Source organism: Primulina huaijiensis, chromosome 10 (assembly GCF_012295235.1).
Source record: "Primulina huaijiensis isolate GDHJ02 chromosome 10, ASM1229523v2, whole genome shotgun sequence".
NCBI classification, from domain to species: Eukaryota; Viridiplantae; Streptophyta; class Magnoliopsida; order Lamiales; family Gesneriaceae; genus Primulina; species Primulina huaijiensis.
In genome coordinates, this window is record NC_133315.1 from 18,467,423 (window position 1) to 18,493,169 (window position 25,747).

The following is a 25,747-nucleotide window of genomic DNA, read 5'->3' on the forward strand; positions in this document are numbered from 1 at the left end:
GTAATTAATATTTTTCTAGAAAATTTATAAATATGGGGATAGCTAGTCTTTGCTCCAGCCTCAACAGTGCCGAAGCTAGGGACAAACATCCCTTGGAATAATATAGTTTTTTTTTTATCAACAATAATGCATTATTATTCTTATTATTTTTTTTTTGAAAGGGTATAATGCATTATTTTTATATGTAGAAAATAAAGTAAAAATGCTATCTTCGATCGGAGTCCCTTCTAACATTTTACTATTTTAGCTTCAAGTCTCCATTGTGTGACAGTGACCCAAATTAGTGGGCATCCACTTAAATTTCTTGTGCTTCTTTCATCTTCCTCTTCTTTCCTTTGTCAATATATTCTTCTTAAAAGTGAGAAGTGACTAACTTTACTTTGCATGTGCCCTTTTCTTTTTCCCTTGGGCTTTTTGGGCGCCTCCAGGATTCAAAAAATGACCATGGGCCTAGCTGCTAAAGTGGCTTGTTTCGAACATTAAAGATATCCAATATATATATATATATAATATAATCATTTATAGTAGTCACGAGTTCATATTTTATCCTACGTTTATATAAAGGGAAATTGGACTTCACTCCCCCGCCGTCGTTTTTTTTTGTGTTCAGTCCTTGGGTACTTTTTTAGTACCACATTTTCACATGAAGTGTACCATATTTCCACATGAAGTGTACCACAATTTGTATAACATAGTACCACAATTTTGTGGGTAAGGAGTGAACCCAAATAAATGTTTTGATTGGAGATTTTTCACCAATTTCCCCTTTATATACTTCATAAACAGTTATGCAATCTGCCAACTTTACCTCCCATGAAAGTCTTTGTCCGTTTCCAACAAAAATCTATTATTTTCGCTGACTTCTCTGTGCTACATCTCATACTATGTGGAACCTTCATTGTATATAAAAAAAGAAAAATGAGTTTTCAAGATGATGCCGCATAAATGGTATACATGAATAAAATGCATGATACAAATATTATTAGATCATTAAATTATAACTTAGGCCAAATGCCATCACGAGGATCGAAAAATACAGNATTATTACAATAATTATTACTATTACATAATATGGCATGCATTTGGGTTGTCATCACTGAACATTGTAACGTAGGGGTCCTCAAATCTAGTGCCAACGTTATTGCCTTCTGTTGTTTTTCTGACATAACCAGGTGGTGCCTTCTTGTCATAAGCCTGAGCAGCGTAGGGCTGAGCCACCAGATTGTAAGGCACATACGGCCATACCTCTGCCTTCTTCCCCGTTGATTTTGCTTTCTTCAACACTTTGCTTTGCTCTATGTATCCTGTCACTGTTACTTTTTGTTGTTTCCTGTCTATCTCCACAGTTTTTACTCCTGGTGCACGAGTTCAATTGCTCATATAATTAAAACCAGAATACAATATGAAACTACTGCCTTGTAAGAATTAATTACCAGTTAAAGAAGACATTGCATTCTTGACTTTAAGCTCGCAGCCATCACAGTCCATTCTGACCTTGAGATTTATTGTCTGCAACTGTTTTCTCTTCTTCTTGTGTTTTTGTCCACTGCTCATGATTATATCAGATATGTACTCCAAAGTTCCTGCAACACCCATTATAATCTGGTCTCAACAAACAAAAACTAGTTGCTTAAAAAGTTTGAAGCCAAAAGAGATTATCTTCAAGCTTGAAGATTAACTAAAAATTTGGAAATTGGAGGGACAATGTAAACAATATGAATTTTAAAATGATTCTTCAAGTGAGGATTTGCAAGTAAATTTCCCTCGAGTTAACGGGTTCGAACAATCAAATTCAAGGGAAAATGGTAACTAGGCACATGGAAAAAAATAATTGAAGAAACATCAAAGCTGCTTTTCTACTTCTGGACTTGGTGTTTGTTTAGATTAGATGCGAGAGGTATTGTTACTTCACCACCTCCTTATATAGACACTATCGCAAGGACTCACGAGTGGAGTGACCATCGTTTATTTTAAAAAATTATTTACAATTATCTAATTATTGTTCTGTCAAATCTACATGCTCATCAAGATTGTTGTTAGAACTATCGAACGAGCCAACAAGGTAGCCAGTAGGTCTATCTGTGACTTGACATTAGATCGGGCCGACCCACATTTTGGCATGTGAATATTCAATCCAATCCATTTATTTTATGTAATAGACGAGCCTGATGAGCCTGATACATCTTGAATACGAATTTTGGTAGTAAACATACAAGCAGGTCAGAATACAATTAAGTTTAAACACAATTAATATTATTATATCAGCATTTTTCTGATGAGGGACTATTTTTAAATGTCTAAGAAGTATGGAATTTTTTTTTGACGTGGAATCAAAGCCGCTAACCTTCGATGTACATTGGGTAAACTCTCAAATTAACACAATAATCCGCAAACTATGTCCTGTGTAACGAGCTCGTCCGAGAAAGAGTTGTTAGAGAGAATCGAACTCCTAATCATTAGACAAACACTCAACTATTCATCAACTCAAACACACGAAAGAAAAGTCTAACTTTATTAAGATATGATAGGTATCATCATATCTATCGTTTTGTTTTTATTTATCGGTTAATTTTTGGGTTTATGATTTTCGAAATTTTGATATCGTAATTCGTAAGAATAGAATGTTTGGTATTCAGAACGTAAATGACAGATTTAATTTATATCATATTTTTCTGTATATTCTTGAATTGGGTCAAAATATCTGTACGGCCTACTCAGCATTGAATCATTCACTAGCATTAATTCATTTGCCAACCTCTAGTGTTGTACAATTATATGAAGCAAGAATTATTGAAATAAAGTGTCCAAAAGTAGGACTGACTCTCTTTTATCCACATACTAAAGAAATGGCTTTTGGAGATGGAGAGGTGCACAGTGCCAAAACTCAAAAAGGCTATCATGCATTCTTTTTACTTGAACTTGTAATGACTTTATTTCACTTTTTTCTACTTCACTCACTGTGGATGTATAGGCCAAAACCCACCTCCCACTATCCCACTGATCATTACTATTACTCTGAGAGTAAATTTACATTATTCTTTTATGGTGTCTAAATCAGATTAACAATCCGGAAAATAACTTTCTTTTTATTATTATTTTTGCCACTTTTCGAATTTGACACCAGAAAATATTGACGTACATTACATCAGAAACCGGTGATTTTGTCCAATGTCACGTAAACAGTTGGATCAAAATAACCAATTTAGTATACCAAAACCAAGTTTTAAAAACGTATTGAACAAAAATCCAAAAATACTTGACAAGTTAATTAAGAGCAAGAGAAGACGTACTTAGTGTTCATAAGTATTGGATTATGGAGGTCAGATTAATAATATTTGATTTACTTTTTTTAGTTAGATAAATGGACATGAATATAATTTAGTCGCGCGTTAACGCCATATAGGGAAAATGAACAAAAGTAAACAAAAACTGGGGACTAAGACAGAAATTTAACAATATAAAAAATAAAAAATATGAAAGATACATATTTTCATCACCGTCTATAATTCTAGTATAAAAACATGTTAAGAGTATTAATTTGAGTTTAACTCGACTCCAAAAGTTAATTCAATTAGAAAGATTATTCAAATTCATATGTACAAATCTCAACTTAATAGTAAGATATTCTAACAAAACCTATCAGTCTAATCCCTTCTGTTACACCACAAAACCCTAGATTTTTCTAATAATTTTTATTCACCAATTCACCACGCTTGCGAGAGCCTTCTAACCAAATTGGGTAGAATTTGAATCCCTATATAAGAAATGGGCCGAGCATATATTCCAAAACCCAGGCTGTATATTTTTTAAAATGGGCTGCAATAGTGATTATAAACATTAGTTAAAGAGTGAAGGTCCAATTTCATTATCTTCGTTTTAATTCAAACTATTTTACGTAATTAATGATTAAAATTAATATGTATTAATATTTGAATAATTATTTAAAATTATTGATATAATATAATAAATATATGTAAATTTTAAATATTGTTATAAAAAGTTGTTATATTAAAATATTTATGTCATTTGAGATAACACCCAAATGATGACAATATTCTGTCATTAAATTGACTTATTCATTTTGTTTAAATGAAATTGTTATTAATAAAAAGAATAGAACAAAATATTTTTTTAAAAAATGTTTATCAAAATTTTAAAAAATAAATAATTTTTTTAAAAAAATTCAAAATTTTTGTCATTTATCAAATGAATAAATTTTGATTAACAATTTAATTATTTTTTGGACATGTTAAAAATATTTATATTAAATTTCTATTTACATACATATATTAAAATTCTATTAAGATACATAATAATAATAATAACAGTTTACGGGATAATTAATATACTAAAAATTCACTTTTTTAAAAAGTTGAAAAACTAATATTATATTAAAAAATTTATATTTTATTTATTATAATATAGACTAATAAAAATTAAATATATAAAAGTAACACACAATTCAAAACCATAATTGAAATTAAATAGAATGATATAACAATGAATTTTCCTAAATGCAGTTTATATTTTTAAGGAACATCAAATTTGAATTTGAATTTTAAAAAATAAATTTAAAAAAATTCACATGTAATTACGTATTCATTTCCTATTTGTTTTGGGTATTTAATACGGTAGGTGAATACATGAATATTGATAAAAATTTTCTTTTATAGCATATTATTTTTGAGGGGAGCTTTTTAAATATGACAAAAACTGTGTTTTATATTTTCTTTATTTTATAAGGTTCACACGTATATGGAATAATCAAGTGTCCGGTCATGGAAAGAGTGAAACACATTCTCAGATTACTTTGTGTGTGTTTATAAAACAAAATCATATCCTAAATTGAGTGAATTGATATAATCAACGCAAAAATTTAAAATAGTTTATGTTTTCAATGGATTTCAGTTTCAATTTGAATAAAGAAAATAAAAAGCATATAATTCATAAATTATATTTGAATTGATGTAAAAATGAATTAAATTCAAATTTAAACTAATAAAGAGATTGATATAATCAATGCAAGTAATAATTGAAGTTTATATTTTCAAATGTTTTCAAATTCATATTTGAATTTTTTAAAAGAAAATAGAGAAGTTTTTATAAAAAAAATATCAATAAAAATTGCATAAAATTAAATGTTTTCAATCATTTATTGTAGTACACATATTTCGACACTAATGATATATCTTTTTTTTTAGAATTTTAATTTATATATATATAACCAAAGCCTCACTTCTTTTCTTTCTTTTTTTTTTTTTTTTTTTTTTTTTTAAAAAAGAAATAATTTAATCTCCAGATACCAGAGTATGGCTATCGCAATTCTATAATTTGATCAGAAATGAAAAGTTCGTGGTGGGAATTAATTTTGTGAATGGTTATGACAATGTTCTTTCCTTTTTTCTTTTTTTCTTTTTTCTTTTTTACAAATTTACATTATTTTATACAATATTTATAAATTTCATTAACTGATTTTTTTGAACTATAATTTTTCCCTTAGCTCTTGACTCACCCTTTATATCAATCTTTATATGTAATATGTGTGTGTAAAATTAAAAATATTATTTGTGTAAAAACAAATAGTTGAAACACTCACAACTCAATCATCGTAACTAAATAGACATTGCAACACAAAACTTAAATACAAGCAAAGTAAGCAACCCAACAATTTTATTGAAAATTAACAAAGTACGTACTTATTATTTCCACCTTCATATCTATATATATATTAAGATATAAATTTGCATGCCACCCCATTATTGTTTAATTGGATCTTTCGAAGCATAGAAATATGGAGCTCTATAAGTTTTGATTGACATTATCAGTGGTCGACGGCATGCATGGAGCTTCAGCAGGGTAAATTTTCTTGTTTTTGCCACTCTTATTAACGTCATCAACAGCCACCCTTTCACCATTCACATTGTTGCATGGTTCTCCTATTCTTTCTGGTCTTTCCTCATCCATTTTCTTCAACTTGTCCTTCTGCCGCTTCTTCTGCAGGTGAACTTGCCCGTAGCTCGCTCCGATGGAAGACATGATTCTAGAAATGATTTTACAAGCTAGAGTGATTAAAGTTAAAATGTGTTATGGTTTGGCTGTGGCGGGGAGATTTGAATGAATTTATAGTCAGGGTTTGTTGCCTTTTTGCTGTTCAAGCTAGCTAGCAGATTAATATTCTTGTTGGGGGCCATGCATGCGAATGATTTCAGCGGTGATATCTGCGGAAGGTTTCATCTGTTATTAATGTCTGCCGTTTTAACCTTAAACTTTTCCAAGTTCCATTCATCAGTACTGTAAGGGAATCAGAAATTTGAGATCAAATAAGCAATGGATTGTAGGGTGTGTTTGGTTTGTAAGGACTGACTATTTAGTTATCTCATCATCATTTATTTAGTACAAAGTTTAATTATCCGGTTGGCCCTCATAGGGCCCGCAACTGTACATGTATTTATTGTGATGCTTCATCACACTGGGGCCTGTGATAATTTACTGATCATCTCCATGACGATGATGGTCTGTTCTTATCATGCCCTCATATATAATAATAATATATATATGTATATATATTTTTGTTTTAAACAATATGTTATTTTTTAAGAAAATTTGTTGAAAATTTCACATAATTAAATAATATTTATGATAAGCATGATAACTGTATAAAAAAATACATAGTAAATAATAAGAAATAAAGTTATTATTATCATTACAAAAACATAAATAATAATAGGAATATGAATAAGAATAATAATTAATAATACTAAAAAAAATGTAAAAACATTAAGAAAATAGTAATAACTAACAATAAGAATTAAAAAATTTTATATAAATTATAATAATAGTAATAAATAAATAAAATATTGCAAAATATTAAATTATGATGATAATTATAAAAAATAAATAGGAATATATTAGTAGTTTTAATATTAAAATTATTACTCTTATTGTTTATTAGTATTAATAAATACTATATTAAATAATTGTTGTTACTATTCCTTATTACTATATATTATTTTATTGCCAATATTATTATTTTTATTAAATTAATTTTCTCATTTTTATTTTATATATTTATTAGAATAGAAATATTACCATTCTTATAATAATTATTTTTTCAGTATTTATTTCTTATTATTTAATAAAAAAATAGATTTCATATTAACTTATTATTATTTTTATTTAATTTTTATTATTTTATTTATTTATATTCAATATTTTACGATTCATAATGTTATCTAAATAAGTAGTTCATAAATTCTATTTTATTTTTATTTAATGACTAAAATAATCTTTTTCAAATATATCAATCTGATTTATCTAAATTTATTAATTTTATAAAAAAACGTTTATATATATTTAATTTAAGAATATTGTATTAACTTGGTCTTTATGCTTTTGTAATTATTAATATATGTTGGTGGTATTGTAGTAATTATATTAAAACATACAAAATAATTTTAAAATCACACTAAACATCATATAATATATCACAACATTTTATTCTTCCTCGACTTTCACATGGTTATTTCACATTATTATCATTTTTATTACACATCCTTGTGTTATCTTATCAGAGCTCGCCTGGCCTGCTTTAATTTATATTCCTTCTGCATGATTGGACTTTTTGAAATGACATATGTTAGATGTTGTGGCCAATTACGTCCATAATTGTATCGAGTATATGACTCTTTTTCGAGTAAGTGGCCTATTCGGTTTTGAAGCATCACAAAGATTTTTCACAAAGATTTTTCAATCATTATGGATTTCAAATGATGGACGTAATTGGCCAATCATCATACCCGGGCACTACGTTTCTTCCCGGGCAATCATCATCATAGCCCGAGCTCTCAAACAAGTACCCCGGGCACCCTACTACCCGGGTCACCTCGAGACTTATACCACACTCGAGTGTGATTGATACAAGCCATCTAATCTGTCAGAGCAACATGGATTCGGAGTGTTCCAGAAGTCATCAGAAAGTATGGGCAGCCGACTTGCCATACTTAATAGGTGGCACTGAAAACTAGGCAAGGTAATGATGAGATTTACTACTATAAATACCATGTATATTTCTCATTTACAAATTCTGAAATCTTTACTCTCAAGCATACATATTTTCTCTCAAATATTGCTTGTGTTCATCTGAAAACCTGCTAACTTTAGCATCGGAGTGGCTACACCGGACACTCCTCCGGCGCCCATTCACGAGTTCCTTTTCTTGTGTGCAGGTGCTATTGCAGCCATTATCTTCACTCAAATTCCCAAACACTATAAATTATTGATTTGATCCGTTGGAGCCCCTTACCCGGCTCANAATTAACCGTCTTATTACATGAACAAGACGTATAAGTTCTGTGCTCGAACCACATTCTAGATATATCGAACAAAATAATAATTTTATAATGTTTGTATAGTCATATTGTAGTAATCATCTAGACAACTTCATTAATAGTTGTGGATCATTGTGGGATATATGTGTCAATGTCCAAATATCGAATATGTGATTTAAACCATAATGACCAAGGAAATTTCATTAATTATTATTATTAAATATACGAAACTTGATTATACAAGCCCAAAGTCAATTTCCTTTCATGGTTTAAACACAATGGGAACTGTGTTTGTCCTCACTAATTCAGTAAGAATTTCTACTCACTTTCTTTGTGGATCCAAATCAACTTGTCCACAACAGTATATAATTGTTTAAAAAAATCTTTTAAATATTTATCAAATCATAGAAAATATATTCTATTCTTGTCAAATACACATTTGATACGTGAGTAGCCCATCCCTCAACTTGTTAAAAGACATGCGCATTTTGGGATTTTTAAATTGCCACAAGTTACATGTGCCTTTTTTGTCCTATAAAATGAATCCGACTTAGTCTTAATTTCTTTAAATTCATTGAATACTATTCAATTGTCTTTCAACGTTTTAATACTCTAATTTATTTATAAAAAAAATAGTATTTCATTACACAAATTTTTAATAAATAAATAAATTAGTATGTGCTGAGAATCTATAGTTAAATGGAGTCGTTTAGTGGAGGGAAGATGTGGTGATAAAAATAAGAATATGTTCCATTCAGACCAATACCTATAATAGTCCCTCTCTTATCAACATATCTACAATACTTTTTAAAACACTTATCAGATTAAATCCCATGTTAGCTCCTCAATTACATTAACTATTTAAGAATAGACACACACACACACACACATATATATATATACACATATATACATAAATTTCCACGCGGAGACACATGAGATCCATCCCGGAATAGAAGCGATTTATGAACAATGCTAAAAATATGCAAAAGGGTTGCCTCTAATTTACATGTATGATTGATAAAACAATAATTCAACACCCTAATACCTTACAAGGCCAAGTCCGTAATAATGCAAAAATTCTTACGAGACGGTCTCACGAGTTAATTTTGTGTGACTGATATTTTATTTTGATCATCCATTAAAAAATATTATTTTTTATTATAAATATGAGTAGTGTTGATCGACACTTATCACAGAAGATACCTACTCGTGAAAAATGAAAATATATTAGAGAGATTTTACTGAATATGTCATGAGGATGGTAACAATATGATATTAATATATTTATGAAACAACATTAGCTATCTAATTAGGTTAAAATTGAAATGGAGAGGTTATATGTCTAATATCATATATATATATATATATGATACATGTTTATATGGTTTGTGTATGTATCATCTTTTTTTTTTTTAATTAAAATTCCGTCAAACAATTCGCTACAAAAAGATTGAAAAGGCCATTTTATTTCTTTTCACGTGTAGTCTTGTATCTACAGCTGCCAATCTGTCACCACTAGGAACATTGTGAAGAAGAAGACGTTACATTTTGTGCGCCAAAAAACGAATATATTCTCCTCAAACAAAGAAAGAAACGGCAAAACTGTATTAAAACTTCCCATCCCATAATTCATAGGCAAAAACTTGTGTGAGACGGTCTCACGGGTCGTATTTGTGAGACGGATATCTTATTTGGGTCATCCATGAAAAAGTATTACTTTTTATGCTAAGAGTATTACTTTTTATTGTGAATATGTATAGGGTTGACCCGCCTCACAGATTAAGATCCGTGAGACGGTCTCACACGAGATCCACTCTAATTCATATCTTAAACCATCAAAATCTAATAACTATTTCGACAAATACCATGTAACATCATTGTAAAGAATTTTTTTTTTTAAAAAAAAAACCATATATCTCTCTATATGAAAGTAACGATCTTTCAAAATCACGTCTNTATATATATTCCATAGGGACGATAAGTGCAATTTACCCTAACATTCTCCATTCTACTCCAACTTACGAGTCACAAAGAACGATGTGACACACCACAGGCAAACACGGGATATATTCTTGTCTCCACAAACGGAAATGATCGTCTCCAAACTTATTGATTGCGCACATTTTCAACAACTCTCCAATACACATATACGTTTATATACACACAATGACGCTACCAATAAAAAAAAATATTATCCGATTCGATAAGATGTGGGTAATCAACTACTCGATTTGCGGGTTTTGTGTTACCGGACCAAAATTCTCTGACGCTCGAGTCAATAATAGTATGATGAAATTTTTAGAGCACTTTAAATTAGAAATGAGAACCTATCTTGATTATGGAGTAATTTTCCATGGACCTAGTTAACTTTAGATATCTTAATAAAAGATGTCATTTATATATATATATATATATATATGTAATTAAGTATCAAGTTCGATAAAATCGGTTAAGATTGAGACTTGAACCTAACTCAACCCCAAAAGCTAGCTCAATGGGAGATGATTGTCCAAATCCATATATGCAACTCCCAGGTATTTTATCCAACCGATGTGGGACAACTAACAAAATCGAATCGAAATCATTACATGTGTGTCACATGCTCATATTAACATATGTGTTAAAATGCGATTTTTTCCTCAAAATGTTAAATAATTTTTAAATTACATCCTTTTTAGAATAGACTAAATTCCATTTCACAACGTTATTGAGATTGGGACAATTAACCTAGCTATATGTTATAACTTATCCTTAAATTTATAAAATTGTATACGTGGAAATACCTTTCATATCATTCAATAAGCATCCTGTGCTTCACGAGAATCAGGGCGACATAATATTAAATCTTACGGCTTTGTTTGGATATTGTGACCCACCTCCCTTTCGAAGATCACAAAAATTTAATTTTACTTGAAGTTTATTTACAGATAGAAAGCTAATTTTGGCTCAATGATTATGTACTCACTGCATGTATATTAGGACAAAATAATTGCAACTCATTTATCCAGTGCTAAAAAAGGGGTGGGAGATGACAATTGGATTCACGAGGTTGGGATAAGATCTATAATATATTATCAAACGACATCAGATTTGGTTTACTTGAAGTATTTTATTGTGTTAGTCCAATGATTTATCCGGTACACACCGAAATGTAATAGTTGCAGGTCTTCACGTCATTAAAAAAAAGTTGAATGAGACTATCTCGAAGTTTACAGGATCAGAACAAAAATAGCTTAACTGAAATAAAACTGAATTATCTCAATCCAGATGTCTTCATCGGGGTGGATTTTGGCGAGTTGAGAAATTATCAACCCAACCCACCTATTTTATGATGTAAGATGGGGTTGGACGGATGTAACTAACTCGTTTTGACATATCTATTCATTGAGAAATAATGTTTGAAACGTAAATGGAAATGAGTAAATAAAATCTGAGTTGTCAGTTTATACTGACATGTTGTCTTAATAAGGCTAAGGTTAACATGGTAACCCAATCTTAATGTTGGCGGTCCCATGAACAAACATGCTTCGAACAACCTGTTTCAATGACTGAGTTTAGCACTTTTGAGGAGAACACATCCTTCCCAAAATTTAATTGCACAATATTTATTTGTCTTGTTTTCCTTCTTACATTACCATTATCATTATAATTATTATTTATCTTGTATTGTTTCAAAACTTTAAACTTTTTGAATGATTGAATTTGATGAGTTTTAAAAGATATTTAATATGTAAGTAACCCTCGAACAATTTTTCTTTAATTCCTTGATAACTTTAAATTGGGCCTTTCGTTTGGGCCGTTGCCTTTTCCCTTTTCCTGGTATATAATTGAGTATTATGAACTAATCGAAGATATATACATTCCAATTCAATTCCTCTCTTATATGTTTTGTTTGGAAATAGACTTCATCTTCCTTCCTACTCTTTGTCCATAAAAATAAAAGGTCAGTTCATCTTATTTGTTTTCGGTAATAAGATTATGTAGCGTTTGTAGTTGTTTTTGGTAATAAGATTATGTAGCGTTTGTAGTTTCCGTATAATCATACTCATAGTGAAAAATGTTAGTTGTGATTTTTTTTTTTTTACTTTTTTTTAACTTAACGGGAGACCCACAGCCACTACCCGTATGTGCACACTGAATAAAGTTTCATGCTCAACGCAGTAGCCTGCAATTCACTTCAACGAGGTCAATCATACTAGACAAATTTTATGTGACGGACTCACTGAAAAATGTGTTTATAGGGATAAAACTTGTAAATTGATCACAAGTACACCTATTCCACTAGCGTAGACAATCGTCAGGGATGTTAGTTGTGATTCTTGGTTTCATCTTGTGATTATATTAAAGCAATATCACCTCCACGAAAACTAGATCATTATTTGGCATGACTCCTATATATACATACCAATTGTCTAATATATATATTCTTTGTTATTTGATTCCGAATGCATTTCCATATTTAGTACTACTATCTATTGTTTCCAGGAAAGGAAAAGATTTCAACAAAGAACTAGCTAGTTAGTTCTCCCAAATTGAGTCAGGATGCAAAAGTAATTAATTTGAAAATTAAAAGAGTGTTTACAATGTCTAAAAAGAGTAATTTTTAAAATTTTCTTTTTAAGGACAGCTTTGAACTGTGATCCCTTAAATTATTTTAATTATACAGAAGTAAAGTCAAGTAAGATAACATACCTCAAGTTCCAATTATTTTCCAAATATATACACCTAATTGACGTCAATTCAACTAAATTAAATTTAACATGGAATTCTATCAGCGTGCCCAAATTTCAGGAGGGAGTGAAGAAGGATGTTAGTTTATGCTATTGAAAGTGTTCCCCCCCCCCCTATATTTTGATATCCAATTTCTCACATTTTTATGAAAATAGATATTTGTTTATGACAAAAACTTGTGTAAGACGATCTCACGGGTCGTATTTATGAGACGAATCTCTTATTTAAGTCATCCATAAAAAAATATTACTTTTATGCTAAAAGTATCACTTTTTATTGTGAATATAGATAGGGTTGACCTGTCTCACAGATTAAGATCCATGAGATGGTCTCACATGAAACCCACTCTTTGTTTATTATCTATTTACTAACATTTGACCACAGTATAAAAAGTGAAATACTCCCGGTATAACATAAAATAATCCGTAAAAAGATACACACAAGATTTTTGAATTTTCTCATGTTGTATTTGGATGGTCATATTTCAAATTCATGTATTTCAATATATTTTTATTGTCATTTGTTAATCACTTCCAACATCAAATAAATTTAAATTTTACAAAAAAAAATATAAACATGTATACATTACATTATACAGTTCTCCAGTACTAGGAAAAACCATAACTTATACAAATATTAACATTATTAATCAAGCGGAAAAGAAGCCATATGTAACAGCAAGACTAATGGACGATTTGGGTTCTTCAATGGCCAAATTCTTGAATAAATTCTGGTGACCGTTGATCGCCTTGTGATAACTGTCTCTAATTAAAGAATACGAATACCCTTTCAAAGTCTTCCCCAACACTCCCACACAAGACAAGAACTCAATATCTTCGCCACTTTTTCTCGAGATTTTTACCCTCCTTTCATATTCTTCTCCAACCAAAATTGCTATATCTGCCATTATCTCTTCTTCTTGATCTTCTTGAATATGGAGTACTTTTTATACTTTTGGGTGCTTCATTCCGATGATTTCTTGATATCTATATATATATATATATATATATATATATTTCTACCGGGTCAGGGAAATTAATGGATAAGGTTGCCAGGTGCATCATGATATGTGGACGAGAATTTTTTTTAATATTATTAAAACTCAAATATTGTCACCTGCCACCGACCGACGCTAGTTTTTCTTTCTTTCTTTCTTTTGGTCACTTACTCTCGAATACCACGGGCCGGAAAGTAGCCATTAGTTTTGACTATTAATTATGCTGACTTTATAATTTATAGTGATTACTTTTATATAATTGCAAAATAATTATGACAATTTTAATTTTTTTCAACTATTTTAAAAAAACTTTTTAAATTTCTTTGAAAATAAATATAACGTTCATGCAATTAAAATCGAGACTGAAATTAGTTATATCATGGTATCTAATATTTTCAAGCATCAGAACTATAGAAAATCAAAGTATTTTAAAAATAAGATTCATAATATAAGAAATAAATAAAATTATATCCCTTTTCTTGGTCTTTCTTCCTCGGTTCCTAAGATTTTATTTAGCGACACGTGTTAAAGTCCAATTAAAGTCACTCATAATTTAATTATTTGTATCTGTGGTCCATATGCCGCTTGTCATCTAAACCTTTATGCTTGAGAGTATTATTTATAAATGAAAAGGAGAAGGGACAGATGGATGATAACAAGCAAATGTGAACTAAATCGAAATGTTAAAACTTATGATACCTATGTATATTTGTTAGGAAAATAGTGATTATGGTTCTCAATATGTGTCAAATTTTATTATTATTTATGAATCTATCAAAATCGCAGAGAAATATAAATTTTTGTATTTGTTATATAGAAATATAGAAAAACACATGGAATGAATTTGCAAGTAAAGCTAAAGCAAGATGGGAAAATCCAAATGAGATATCTAACATTTATCAAATGGCTTGGGAAGTAATATTGAAGAAAATTAAATATCATCTCTCCCGTGGTTTAGTTTCCAATTGCAATTTAACCCTAATGAATATTAGGAATCACTTCTCATACACCAGAGTCTACACCATGCTTGAGACATATTTCAAACGAAAACATAAATCCTAAATTCACCTCGCCAAGGCACAAAGTTGGTCTAGGTTATATTATTATCGTGGTTATATATTAAATTACTTCTTCCTCTTCTTAGGTGGTTGGAGGTCTTCCTCTTCCTCGTCTTCATCCTCATCATCCTCATCTTCTTTGTCATCTTCTTCCTCAACGACTCCTTCCTCATCGCCACCGTCTTCTGCATCTTCATCATCATCCTCATCATCATCGCCGTCGTCGTCATCATCATCCTCCTCATCGGGATCGCCTCCATCCTCCGGTTCATCGTCTTCATCTTCACCATTTTCCCGAGCACCGCTAGTTGGTCCTCCTCCGCGACCCTTTGTGGGGCCACTTTTGTTGCCGTTAGGGTCAGGGATTCTTTCATCATCCTCATCGTCGTCGTCATCACCTTCACCGTCTTCGTCTTCATCAGTATCCTTGTCCCCAGCATCAACTACCTCATCACCTTCACCATCTCCCCTCAGCTTAGGTTGGTTTTCCAATAGCTTCATGCATTCCTTAAACATAGAAAAAAAATCCCAAAGAACAAAAAGTTATCAGAGTATCAACTTTTGCTCAGGAGATATATATTACAACTACGAGTCAATTTTTCAAAAAAACAATAGAGTCTTATAACGACTACATGTGCAGCATGGCTTAATATTTAAAGACAAGTATCATAATATGGCAGATGAAAAACATAAGTTACCATGCCATGAATGTGACACTTTTTTTTTTTTGAATGGAAATATAATACTTTCGATAGGCTTTACGGGAGTCCCTCTTGCTCCTTTATTCGATAAAATAAAATATTACATGTTCCACGGTAAATATAGTTGTGTTGAAAACAGGAAATTAAACAAAGCCAAAAGAACGACTAAATCACGAGGTTAGTATGCCATAGAACAAGATATCACCCTCAAGATCAAGGTATAAAGAATCAAACCTCCTAGCAAAATTATTAAAATTGATTTGATTATTATCATATTTGTGTTTGAAATTATAAATTGGAGTCGAGCTCGAATACATCTAATTATTCATTCGTGCCGAGTTGAAACTAAAATTATTCTGATAGATGACTCGTGCTTGATTTCGTTTGTTTGCATCCTACAAAAGATAACTGTGACAAAAAATTGAGTAACAAATCCAATTTCAGTTGGGTCCTTCCGGCCTAAGACATTGAAGATATTTTTAGTTATTTAATTAACCCCCAAAGTGGGTGATGTGTCCCATACCGAAAAAATTCTTCTACGAAAAAACCTAATATCAGAATTATAATATATATTTAGTTTGAAATAATTTTTATTATATTATAATGTTTGGCATATAAGGATCTTGGTTTGGAATATTCGAAATGGCCAGCTATCGTACAGCTGATAAAAGAAATAAACCGAATAAAAATAAATGTAACCATATCGGCCGTCAATTAAACCGGATATTTCGAATAACTAAATATAATCGAAGAATATGTTTTGGTCAAGTTCGTGTTAAATATTTTATAAAATAACTTATAAATTTCTACATGATATTTTAAAATTAAACACTTGGATAAAAAATCACTTGTGTCATAGAAAATTCATGGGTCATGGAGTCTCACGAATCTTTATCTGTGAGACGGGTAACTCTACCGATATTCACAATAAAAAATAATACTCTTAGCATAAAAATTAATATTTTTTCATGGATGACCAAAATAAGAGATCTGTCTCACAAAATACGTCCTTTGAGACCGTCTCACACAAAGTTTTGTCAAATTCATGTGAGGAAAAAATAAATCCGGAAAAATGAATTTATAGAATAATATAGATATGAAATTTTGAAAATAATACCATCAAAGGATCTAGATCTCGAAAATCCTCCGTATAGAAAAAAGGGAAGTAAAAATTGTGCTAATTTCTAAAAAATTTGACTCAAAAACTCCAAAAACAATAAATAAACAAGATATTTGGACAATTTATAGAAAAGCCATTTCACTGCGAATTATGCTTAAATAAAAGGGTAATCAAAATATGCACAAAAATTAAAAATTTCTTCTTTTGATTTAGCTGCTTCAACACGATTAAAAAATATATATATTTCTTATAAATAAAATAAATAAATAAGACAAAGTGAAGTGAGATCTGGTACCTGACTAAGGCCTAAAAGCTGAGATTTAAGCAGGGCAGAAACCAGCAAAGCCACCAACCACGCTTCACGACCGGCGCATATTAGTACGCTCTGCTTAACCATAGTTATCTCGGCCACTGTACCGCAGTTAATCTTCTCCATGACTAAAACCACAACAAAACCCACCTACGAAATACTGACCGTTAGATCTACCAAGATTACTAACCAGAAATATCTCTACAATAATAATAATAATAATTAAAAATAGGTAATCGGCGAAGAAGACAGAGCACCACTTTCCAATTATATAATTTTAGCTGATTCGTTGATTTCATGGAACGAGAAAAACCTCGCGTCAGTAAAATTACTGCGGAAACTTGAAATCGAGTAAAATAATATCACACAAGAGATTTCGCCTTCACAGTTGCAAATTTGAGAAATCATGACAAATTATACAAAGATCTGAGTATATCGAGCTGAAATTAAAGCAAAAAACTACATATTATGAGTTAAATTCAGGGTTTATGGAGAATTCTTACCCGGAGTGCGCAGATCTGAGGTTTGATTGAGGAGATCTAAGGGTTTAGAGAGCTAAAAGGCGGAGAAGCAGAGATTAGAGCCAACTTTCATTCTGGGCCGTCCGATCAAGCAGAGAAAACTACAGAGACAGGAAGATGTAATTATATTATTGTATCTGCAGGAAAAGAAGCTCGGTGTTGTGGTGATTCTTGGTGAGCTGACCGTAATCTTCCCAGAGGGGAATCGGGCAGCGTTAAAAACAAGCGAGATGGGCAAAATATCCTGTAGTAAAAGCTGCCCGGTGATTAGGTGTGGGTTAGATGTGCATAAGTTTGTTTTATTTATTAATTATTAATTTCAGCAGTTTTCACTTTGGACTTTCTTTTTCTTTTGTTAATAATGATAAATAAAGAAGTTAAAAATGTAAAATGAGGATTTCAGTCCACATAAGTTTCACCCGCAAATTATTTTTGTTTAACTCACATATTATTTATTGCACACATTTATTTTAATGTACTTAACTAGTTAATTATTCAAATCCAAATTTTATAATAAATAAAAAGATACTATCAAACCTATTCGCCCCATCTCCGTTCATGGGCATACTAAAAATAATTTTGGGAGTACACATGCATGGACAAGAAGATCGATGTTTGTCGAATCTGTCAGCAACAATCTTAAAGAGTTAGGAAGAAGTTTGGTCCACGTTATTTTTTATCATCTCATCGTACAAACCAAACAGTGAACGAACAATAACAAATTCGATATCTTTTACACGACATATCATATAAGAGTATTGTTAATAGAGAGACGAATTACGGACGTGTATTTCCCATAAAGTCCGCAATTCGATTCAACACATACCTATTGCACGTTTATGTCAATATAAAGAACAATGAACTAATATGCATACAAAAAATTACCAATTCGAAGCTCCTAAAACCGCAAGTACTGTTAAATAGTCAATAAATTAGTCTCATCTCCCACACAAAACAAACTATCAACGAAAGGGAAATAAATTGGCAACCAGCTCAATGTATACGCGGTTGAAAGCCACAAAAGCTGTATTCAGTTTCTATACTTTTGAAGGCTCGGAAAGGGGGCCCTTGTAAGCTAACATCAATTCTTTAGCATCATCCTTGAACCTCAAAACATACCTCTTCATAAACTTCTCAACTGACACGCATAACATAGTTGAAATACTAGGTAATCTTTTTACAAGCCTCTTCGATTTCACCACTTGAAAAACTCTATGTCGAGGTAATATTCTCTTCTCCATGCTATACATCAAAATATATGGCGAAAAAACAATCACGGATTTGTCGAGCATAAGAGTGCTCAAGAAGAACTCAATTCCACATCTTAATCGTGTTTCTGACGATTTGAAGAGATTGGGTGACTTGATAATCATTTTTGCACATTCCAATTTGGAAAAACCGAAGCTTTGAAACACTTCGTACTTCTTATGGAGAGTCTCAGCGCGATTACCATAACAAGCACGAACACCGTGAACCAACATTCTTGAACCCATAACAAATCCCAGTTCGGTAACTCTTGAAATAAGAGATTTGAGTTTGCTTTCACCACCAAAAAAGAGCCGTGGCTCATTCTTCAAAAGGACGACCAATTGAGATCCGACAATACCACAACTTTCCAAATATTTGACGCTAGATAACAATTTTGATTCAGGCCCAATCACCCAAGTGTACCTCGAAAGGATACGAACCAGGTCATCATTAATATTACATTTACTGCTCTCCGGTTGGTTAAGCTCAAGAACTTTTTTGATGAGCTCGATGGCAGGCTTCAGCCTTTTATTCAAACTGCTACTGAGAAGCATCGGGTTCTTGGAAATGAACATAGCGAGATGAGGTCTAGGGACGCCAAGTTCTTGAAAATATACGAACTTTGGTTTAAGAATCTTTTCAACATCAGATAGAAGAAGCTTAGGATGAATATTAAGCAATGATCTGATTTGAGTGTCTGAAAAGCCATGAGTTTTGAGAAAATCAATAGCCGCTTGAGGTTTGTTATAGGATTTGACATGTGAAAAGCGGCTAGTAATGGCAAGAGCTCTCTGTTTGGGACTCTTCAAAAAGTCAGTCAAAAAATTAAACAAAGCATGGTTTTCTGAATTTGAGCGTGGGGTTGACGAGTAGGTGCGGTTCAAAGAGAGAGAGAATAAAAAATTAATCAATGGGGAAAGTCGGTTGGTGGGGTTCGAGTGGAAATTGTGAAAATAGGAAGATAAACGTGAGTGACAGCGGAGGGTGAACATGATCTATGGATTTATTTTAAACTTTCAAGGAGCTAGAGGATTTAGATTTAAACAGGTAATGAATTGTTATTGATGCCAGACATGACTATCCTAAACATTTCTAAGCTCGGTATAAAGAAGCTGAATCTAAGTATTTCGAGGACATGGAAAGCAGTATATAACCAGCAGTAAATTATATAAGAAAATGAAACAGAAAGATCAAGATGGACTCAACTCTCAACAGATGCGCAATACCCGTTGGCCACCTGAACAATCAAAATTACGAAAAAACCAAAATCAGTTTGAACGTCCAAGAATTCACCAAAATCCAAAAAATCCAAGCTCAGCTGTCATATATGGAACAATCAATTTGTAACGAGCAGGAAACAACACCCAAAGACGAAACCTTTGAACCAAACCAAACCTTTGAACCAAACCTCTGGATTTGTATGATAAAAAACCTAACCTTTATAGCTACTTAATTTCAGGTGCATTTGCATACTTTTGAGTGCTACTAATAATACACGTATAACATAGAAAAGCAGAAGTGTCCACTTTCCAGTTTGTCCAGATTGAAAGTTGGAAGACTATATCTTGATCACACAATTTCCCCCATTGGCAAAATCACAAAATACAAGGACTATATAAACACTAAAACTATTGGATACGGTTTAAACGAAGTTACGAAGATTACAAAAATATTAAACTCAATAAACAAATTGATAAATGAGCTTAGTGCTAGAGCGGGCATTTCTAGCAGAACCAATACACAAGCAGCGAGGCCAATTCTAAAGTCCTCAGTTGGTAGTCAGTATTCTAATCGTAGGACCAGAATACCAGTAAGGACTCAGCCTCAAAGCTGTAGTTTACGAATACAGCGGAAGTGCCCATTCCTACTTCCTTGAAGAACTTAAGGAAAACCATAGACAGTGTTGACAAGGACTTGTACTCCAAGTGGTGGACACCTTGACCCCAGTTCATCAAGAACAGTAGTTGATCCTCGGTTACCAAAATCCGGTTCAGTAGACACAAAATTATAATTAATTCTACCAGACAGAGTTACCAGTACAGAGTGATTTAATCACAATTTTCTTAAAAAAAGATCAAAGGTGCTTTGAAACTCAAATTAACGTCCTTTTGCCGACTTATAATGGTAAAAATCAAAAGCAACAAATCACAAATAACCACTTTCAGCCGAATTAGTACCTGAAAGTTATCATATTTTAAATGAACTGAAACAGAACTGAGAGCGCAGAACATAAAAACACAGATTATAAAGTAAGAGTGCTAGATGAATTGTACAGATTAGATATACTCCATATTTATAGACTTTGTGAAAGTTCAAGTAATCAGAACAAGTCTCGAAACCACTGCCTAGAATCACCATCAATCACCAAAATCCAGAATTTTACCCTAAGAAACCCGGATAAAAAAAAAAGCCCAAAATTTTTTCAATAGACGGATTAACAGACAAAAATGCAGCAGCTTACTTCGCCAAATTCAAGAACTCATCCGAAGAAATTCAGAAACAGCAAAAATGAAAGTACCTGTAAATGATTAAACAGTAAGGGAATTTGGAGGTACACCTTCGCCGCGACGACCGAGCAAAGTTTGCCCTTATATGGGAGGGTAAATGAATTTGAGGTAAAATTGCCATTGGAGCCCACAAGATCATAGAAATCGTATATTGGCCTCTTCCCTTAGTTGTATTGGGATTACCGACTTGAAAGGAAAGGATTTCAAATTGCTATATTTTTAGGAAATAATCTCTTAATTATATTAATTAATTATTATAAAAATATAAAGGTAGGGATTTCAAAACATTTTACATTTAAAATACTCAAACAGTTCATATTAATTGATTTATATATTTCTCACATTTAAAAAAATCTACCACTCGAACCTATGCTCCCCAATACTTGCCATGACCCTCTTAGAATTCTCATCAAATCCATAGCTCTTTCCATTTTCAAACTCGTCTGCATTGCTTATCATCACCACATTCATCTGTTCACAATAATCGATCCGGCGAACAAAAAGGCATACAGGTCGTAGCGGGCGTCATTGAATCAACAACAGATTTTATTCCTTCGGTCCACATTTTATTACGTGTATTTGTATACACAAATTAAAAGGGCAAAGATCAAATTCATTTGTAAGTTGAAAATAGAAATTTGTAATTTTCCTAGAATATTAAATTGAAATCCTTTGATTTGTCGGCAAAGATTTCTCATTTGATACACATATGAAGGTAACGATTTTCGAATCGATATCCATTGTCGCTTAGATTTTTACTCTGAGTACATGAAACTTTTTGAAAATTTAATAAACAGTTGTAGTATTTAATAAATTTGTATTACTTCTCTATCATAAAATACATGACCAAGTAAAAATAGTAGTTTGTGAAAAAAAATCTGCAATAATAAGAAAAAAAATGGCTAAAGAAACAGGACAACAGTAAGTTAGCTTCAACTCAAGCATGGCTAAATATCAACTATTGAGTCGTAGCGGGAACAACAGAATTATAGTGCTCACCAAGCCCAAAAGCATGCCTGTGAAACGACAGTAGAATACTCGACTTTGACGATGAGCCGGTTCCATTAATTTGCTTGTATTCCTTCCCCATTTCTACAGCAGGAAAAGATCCTGAATATATCATGATGTGTTTCTTTAAACAATGGGTTAGAGCACCGAGCTCTAGTTGTCCTCCCCATGCCGCAGTAGACTCGATGTCCCTGCAATATTTTTCAAACCTCTCAATAATGGAATCTGCAGATTCTCCATCTGCAGCATTCTCGGAGAGAAAAAAGGGTAGAAAATCTGATGCATTTTTCCGCATATAACTAGCTACCATTTCCCGAAGTTCTTGGTAAGTACAAGGAGAGGAGCCTCCAGAACAGAGGGCTAATTGGTCCTCAACAGCTCGGTAGAGACAATGGCCGTCGGCTTTTATTTCATTGACTGTAAATCCAAGGGGTTCGAGTTTCCGTTCTAACTTCTCGTCTTCAATAATTCGATCGTTTACAATCAGGCTCTGCTCTTCTTGAATTCTACGTTCCCTGGCTGCCTCCTCCTGGGCTCTTTTTTCACGTCTTTTTGCGTGCTTATTTGGTTTTGGCGACTGCTCGGCTTGATTCGTGACCGAAACCCCGGCAATTGCGTTCACAAGATTGTCGATATCTCCCTTTTGTTTATCTGTATTGCCATTGTAGCCTAACGAAGCCAATTCCTTGGCTTGTGCTTCTTTAAGCTTTGTTGAAAGTCTAGATATCTCTTCATCAACTTGCTTCTTCTTGGCTTTCTGTTCGGCCTTGCTACCTTTTGCCGAGGCCTTTTTTAATGCAACTTCTTTGTTCTGTAGATCATTGGTCTCTTTTCTGCAATTCAACAAATTCAACTTGAGCTCATACCAAATTTCATTGTCCGAAAAAAAAAAACATAATCAAAGAGCTCTTTGATGGTCAACAATTGTAACAATCATCTAATTCAAAGCTTCAGAGATTTAATACACAGCAATAGCAACTAGAGCAAGAAAATATTGCAACCAAATCTACCAGATACCAAACAAATCAGCCTCCAGTTCTGATGGAAATAATCCAACAACTACATCAATTCATTTAACCCATTTATAGAAAGGGATCGGGGAGAATAATTTCATTCCCAAAGCAAAAAAGTGTCTTTGTTTCTTTTTTCTGTCCTATGTTTTCCATTTCTCACTTATTGTTTGTTTAGGTCTGCAACTATGTGACTGGTGGAAAGGCGATCTAGTGATACTTCAACAAAGGATTATCCAAGTAAAACGCAACATGAGTTATAGGAAGAAAACAAGGAAACAAATAGCAAACACACGGAATTTGGATAAATTGGTTCGAAAATCCAAATTTAAATTGGGTGTGGATAAAGGCAACGAGTTGATCCATTACATGAGATTTATTATTCATGACATCGATATCATCCAAGATCATCGAGAGGTAATTAATTCATTAAGTTTATTCACGAAATATTTATCATATCTATGGGATTAAATCTTGGGTCGTTGCAAAGTAAAAAAACCAACGAGATTATGGAAGTAGATATTCTCGCATTTATTACCACTGAACTATTCGTTCTTTAAAAGCAACAAGGTTAGAAAAAACCATTTAAATATGAAGATGCATCCATGAGCGTGTGTGACTGTGTCTACATTCACCTGTGTCTGGAAAGCATCTCTTCACGAGTTTCTTGCTTCTCTGGAACTGCATTTTCTGAAACCTCCTTGGACATTGTATCTTCCTCTGTAGTTGTATCTGCCATTTATCTATCCTGAAATCCAGTTGTTCAATCAATATCGGGAGCAATTTACATCAATCAAGATTTCAAGGCTAACACAAAAGAGGAGAGTAATAAAAAAGAGAGAATAAGAACATGAAATGCCAAAAATTAAGTTAGTTTAAGAACACAAATTGGTCTTGGATGTTAAAAGGGTATGATTGGATCTGTATGATGAGTTTGTAAGTTATGCAACATCTCCAACATAATCGATATCACTTGTTAAAGACATATCAAGATCAACTCCAGATATTCGTCTAGATTAGCATCGGGTGGATACAATCCAATCTTACAGAAAAAACCTTCATTTAAAAATGAAATTTCATTATTATTTACGGCGTTCTAACCATCCATTTCGCATGCATGAACTAAATATTTAGCATCTAACTAACTTCATAGGGCACTCGGAATAACAAACAAAATCAAAGAAACATACCAAAATATAACTCATCAACAAAGGTCCACCCATCGATTTTCAGCAAGCAAACATAGAACTCTTCGTATGCTTTTACAACTCGACATGCTTACTAATTTTCTACATCTCCAATCTTTTCTCCTTAGCTCACATTCAAACAAGATCATGATAAAGATCTTTTAAGAAATGAAGATGTTTGGACGCATGATTACACTTGAGAAATTACGAAGGAGAGTTACATGTCAGAGAAACTTAGGCAGAAAAAGTTTTAGGAGCTTTTCAGTTTACATAGCAATAAACACAATATTGCATCACTTTTCTGGTAACCAGAATGAAACTTACACGACAATTTTAGTAAAACATATTAGAACTCTGTTCACATAGTAACGCACCAAAGTAAACAATATGACAACATGAGAAGTCAAAATCCACGATGCAGAACAACGAAAATTAAAAAGGACCAGTGACAAACAGAAATTTAAACTACCACTCAGTGAACAACAAAGGCCGTAAAGGTTGCCAATTCAAGAACTACAAAATAAGACCTGCACCGGCATTAATAATAATAAGATAATTCAACAGATACCAACAAAAGATCAAATCTTTTTCTTTTTTCCTTAATTAAGTCGAGCTTAGCCCACATCCTAGGATGAGTACAACATTAAAATTTCCACTAAAACCCGATAAAGAAAAGCCATATAGCAACCGAATATCGAGGTGGTTAAGGCCATGTAAACAGCAACAGATGAAAAACAGACCCCGATGGTAAAGTTTTCAACTGTATTCTTGCAATATATACAGATATGCACAGAAATACATACACATATACACACAGACAAAGTGATACAAAGAGAAAGGGAGGCGAAGACAAAGTATAACCTGACTTATAAGCAAGACGTCAGCCGATTTTAGAGAGAAGTAGAATCGGGACTGGGAAAGGGTTTTGGTCTGATGAAATCGCCTTGATTTATTTTTTCCTTCTTATTCAATTTTCTATATTTCCTTATTCAGAAAAATTACCTTACAATTACAACTCG

At 32.1% G+C, this 25,747-nt stretch overlaps 4 protein-coding genes across 11 annotated transcripts; all 4 read right to left on the reverse strand.

Moving 5' to 3' along the window:
- Positions 1 to 1,036: 1,036 nt before the first annotated feature.
- LOC140986476 (heavy metal-associated isoprenylated plant protein 23-like) lies at positions 1,037 to 1,905 on the reverse strand. The gene is made up of 2 exons (XM_073454738.1): positions 1,434 to 1,905; positions 1,037 to 1,355 (listed from the first exon to the last, which is right to left on the reverse strand). The coding sequence occupies exons 1-2, from the start codon at positions 1,594 to 1,596 to the stop codon at positions 1,063 to 1,065; spliced, it is 456 nt and encodes a 151-aa protein (XP_073310839.1). The 5' UTR covers positions 1,597 to 1,905; the 3' UTR covers positions 1,037 to 1,062.
- Positions 1,906 to 14,974: 13,069 nt separating this feature from the next.
- Positions 14,975 to 18,045, reverse strand: LOC140986448 (uncharacterized). 2 transcript variants are annotated; one of them, XM_073454704.1, is made up of 3 exons: positions 17,751 to 18,045; positions 17,233 to 17,420; positions 14,975 to 15,623 (listed from the first exon to the last, which is right to left on the reverse strand). In XM_073454704.1, the coding sequence occupies exons 2-3, from the start codon at positions 17,371 to 17,373 to the stop codon at positions 15,183 to 15,185; spliced, it is 582 nt and encodes a 193-aa protein (XP_073310805.1). In that variant the 5' UTR covers positions 17,374 to 17,420; positions 17,751 to 18,045; the 3' UTR covers positions 14,975 to 15,182. The 2 variants fall into 2 exon arrangements, with proteins under 2 accessions (XP_073310805.1, XP_073310803.1); XM_073454702.1 differs by having other exon boundaries at positions 17,233 to 17,397; positions 17,751 to 18,041.
- Positions 18,046 to 18,532: 487 nt separating this feature from the next.
- LOC140986876 (transcription termination factor MTEF1, chloroplastic-like) lies at positions 18,533 to 21,684 on the reverse strand. Of its 2 annotated transcripts, none has more exons than XM_073455262.1 (2): positions 21,535 to 21,684; positions 18,533 to 20,253 (listed from the first exon to the last, which is right to left on the reverse strand). In XM_073455262.1, exon 2 carries the CDS (start codon positions 20,006 to 20,008, stop codon positions 18,806 to 18,808), a length of 1,203 nt encoding a protein of 400 aa, XP_073311363.1. In that variant the 5' UTR covers positions 20,009 to 20,253; positions 21,535 to 21,684; the 3' UTR covers positions 18,533 to 18,805. The 2 variants fall into 2 exon arrangements, with proteins under 2 accessions (XP_073311363.1, XP_073311364.1); XM_073455263.1 differs by having other exon boundaries at positions 21,478 to 21,665.
- Positions 21,685 to 22,328: 644 nt separating this feature from the next.
- Positions 22,329 to 25,742, reverse strand: LOC140986861 (OVARIAN TUMOR DOMAIN-containing deubiquitinating enzyme 5-like). Of its 6 annotated transcripts, none has more exons than XM_073455231.1 (3): positions 25,590 to 25,742; positions 24,177 to 24,289; positions 22,329 to 23,364 (listed from the first exon to the last, which is right to left on the reverse strand). In XM_073455231.1, exons 2-3 carry the CDS (start codon positions 24,278 to 24,280, stop codon positions 22,482 to 22,484), a joined length of 987 nt encoding a protein of 328 aa, XP_073311332.1. In that variant the 5' UTR covers positions 24,281 to 24,289; positions 25,590 to 25,742; the 3' UTR covers positions 22,329 to 22,481. The 6 variants fall into 6 exon arrangements, with proteins under 6 accessions (XP_073311332.1, XP_073311335.1, XP_073311338.1 ...); XM_073455234.1 differs by having other exon boundaries at positions 24,177 to 24,284; positions 25,590 to 25,732; XM_073455237.1 differs by lacking the exon at positions 25,590 to 25,742 and adding an exon at positions 25,532 to 25,549.
- Between the last annotated feature and the right edge of the window lie 5 nt (positions 25,743 to 25,747).

Coding starts and splice junctions, on each gene's coding strand:
- LOC140986861 (XM_073455231.1), bottom strand. CDS start 24,280: ATGGCAGATACAACTACAGAGGAAGATACAATGTCCAAGGAGGTTTCA. Junction 23,365..24,176: donor GAGATGCTTTCCAGACACAG/GTGAATGTAGAC, acceptor GTTGAATTGCAG/AAAAGAGACCAATGATCTAC.
- LOC140986476 (XM_073454738.1), bottom strand. CDS start 1,596: ATGGGTGTTGCAGGAACTTTGGAGTACATATCTGATATAATCATGAGC. Junction 1,356..1,433: donor TGCAATGTCTTCTTTAACTG/GTAATTAATTCT, acceptor CTCGTGCACCAG/GAGTAAAAACTGTGGAGATA.
- LOC140986876 (XM_073455262.1), bottom strand. CDS start 20,008: ATGTTCACCCTCCGCTGTCACTCACGTTTATCTTCCTATTTTCACAAT.
- LOC140986448 (XM_073454704.1), bottom strand. CDS start 17,373: ATGGAGAAGATTAACTGCGGTACAGTGGCCGAGATAACTATGGTTAAG. Junction 15,624..17,232: donor AGCTTTTAGGCCTTAGTCAG/GTACCAGATCTC, acceptor TCTATGTTTAAG/GAATGCATGAAGCTATTGGA.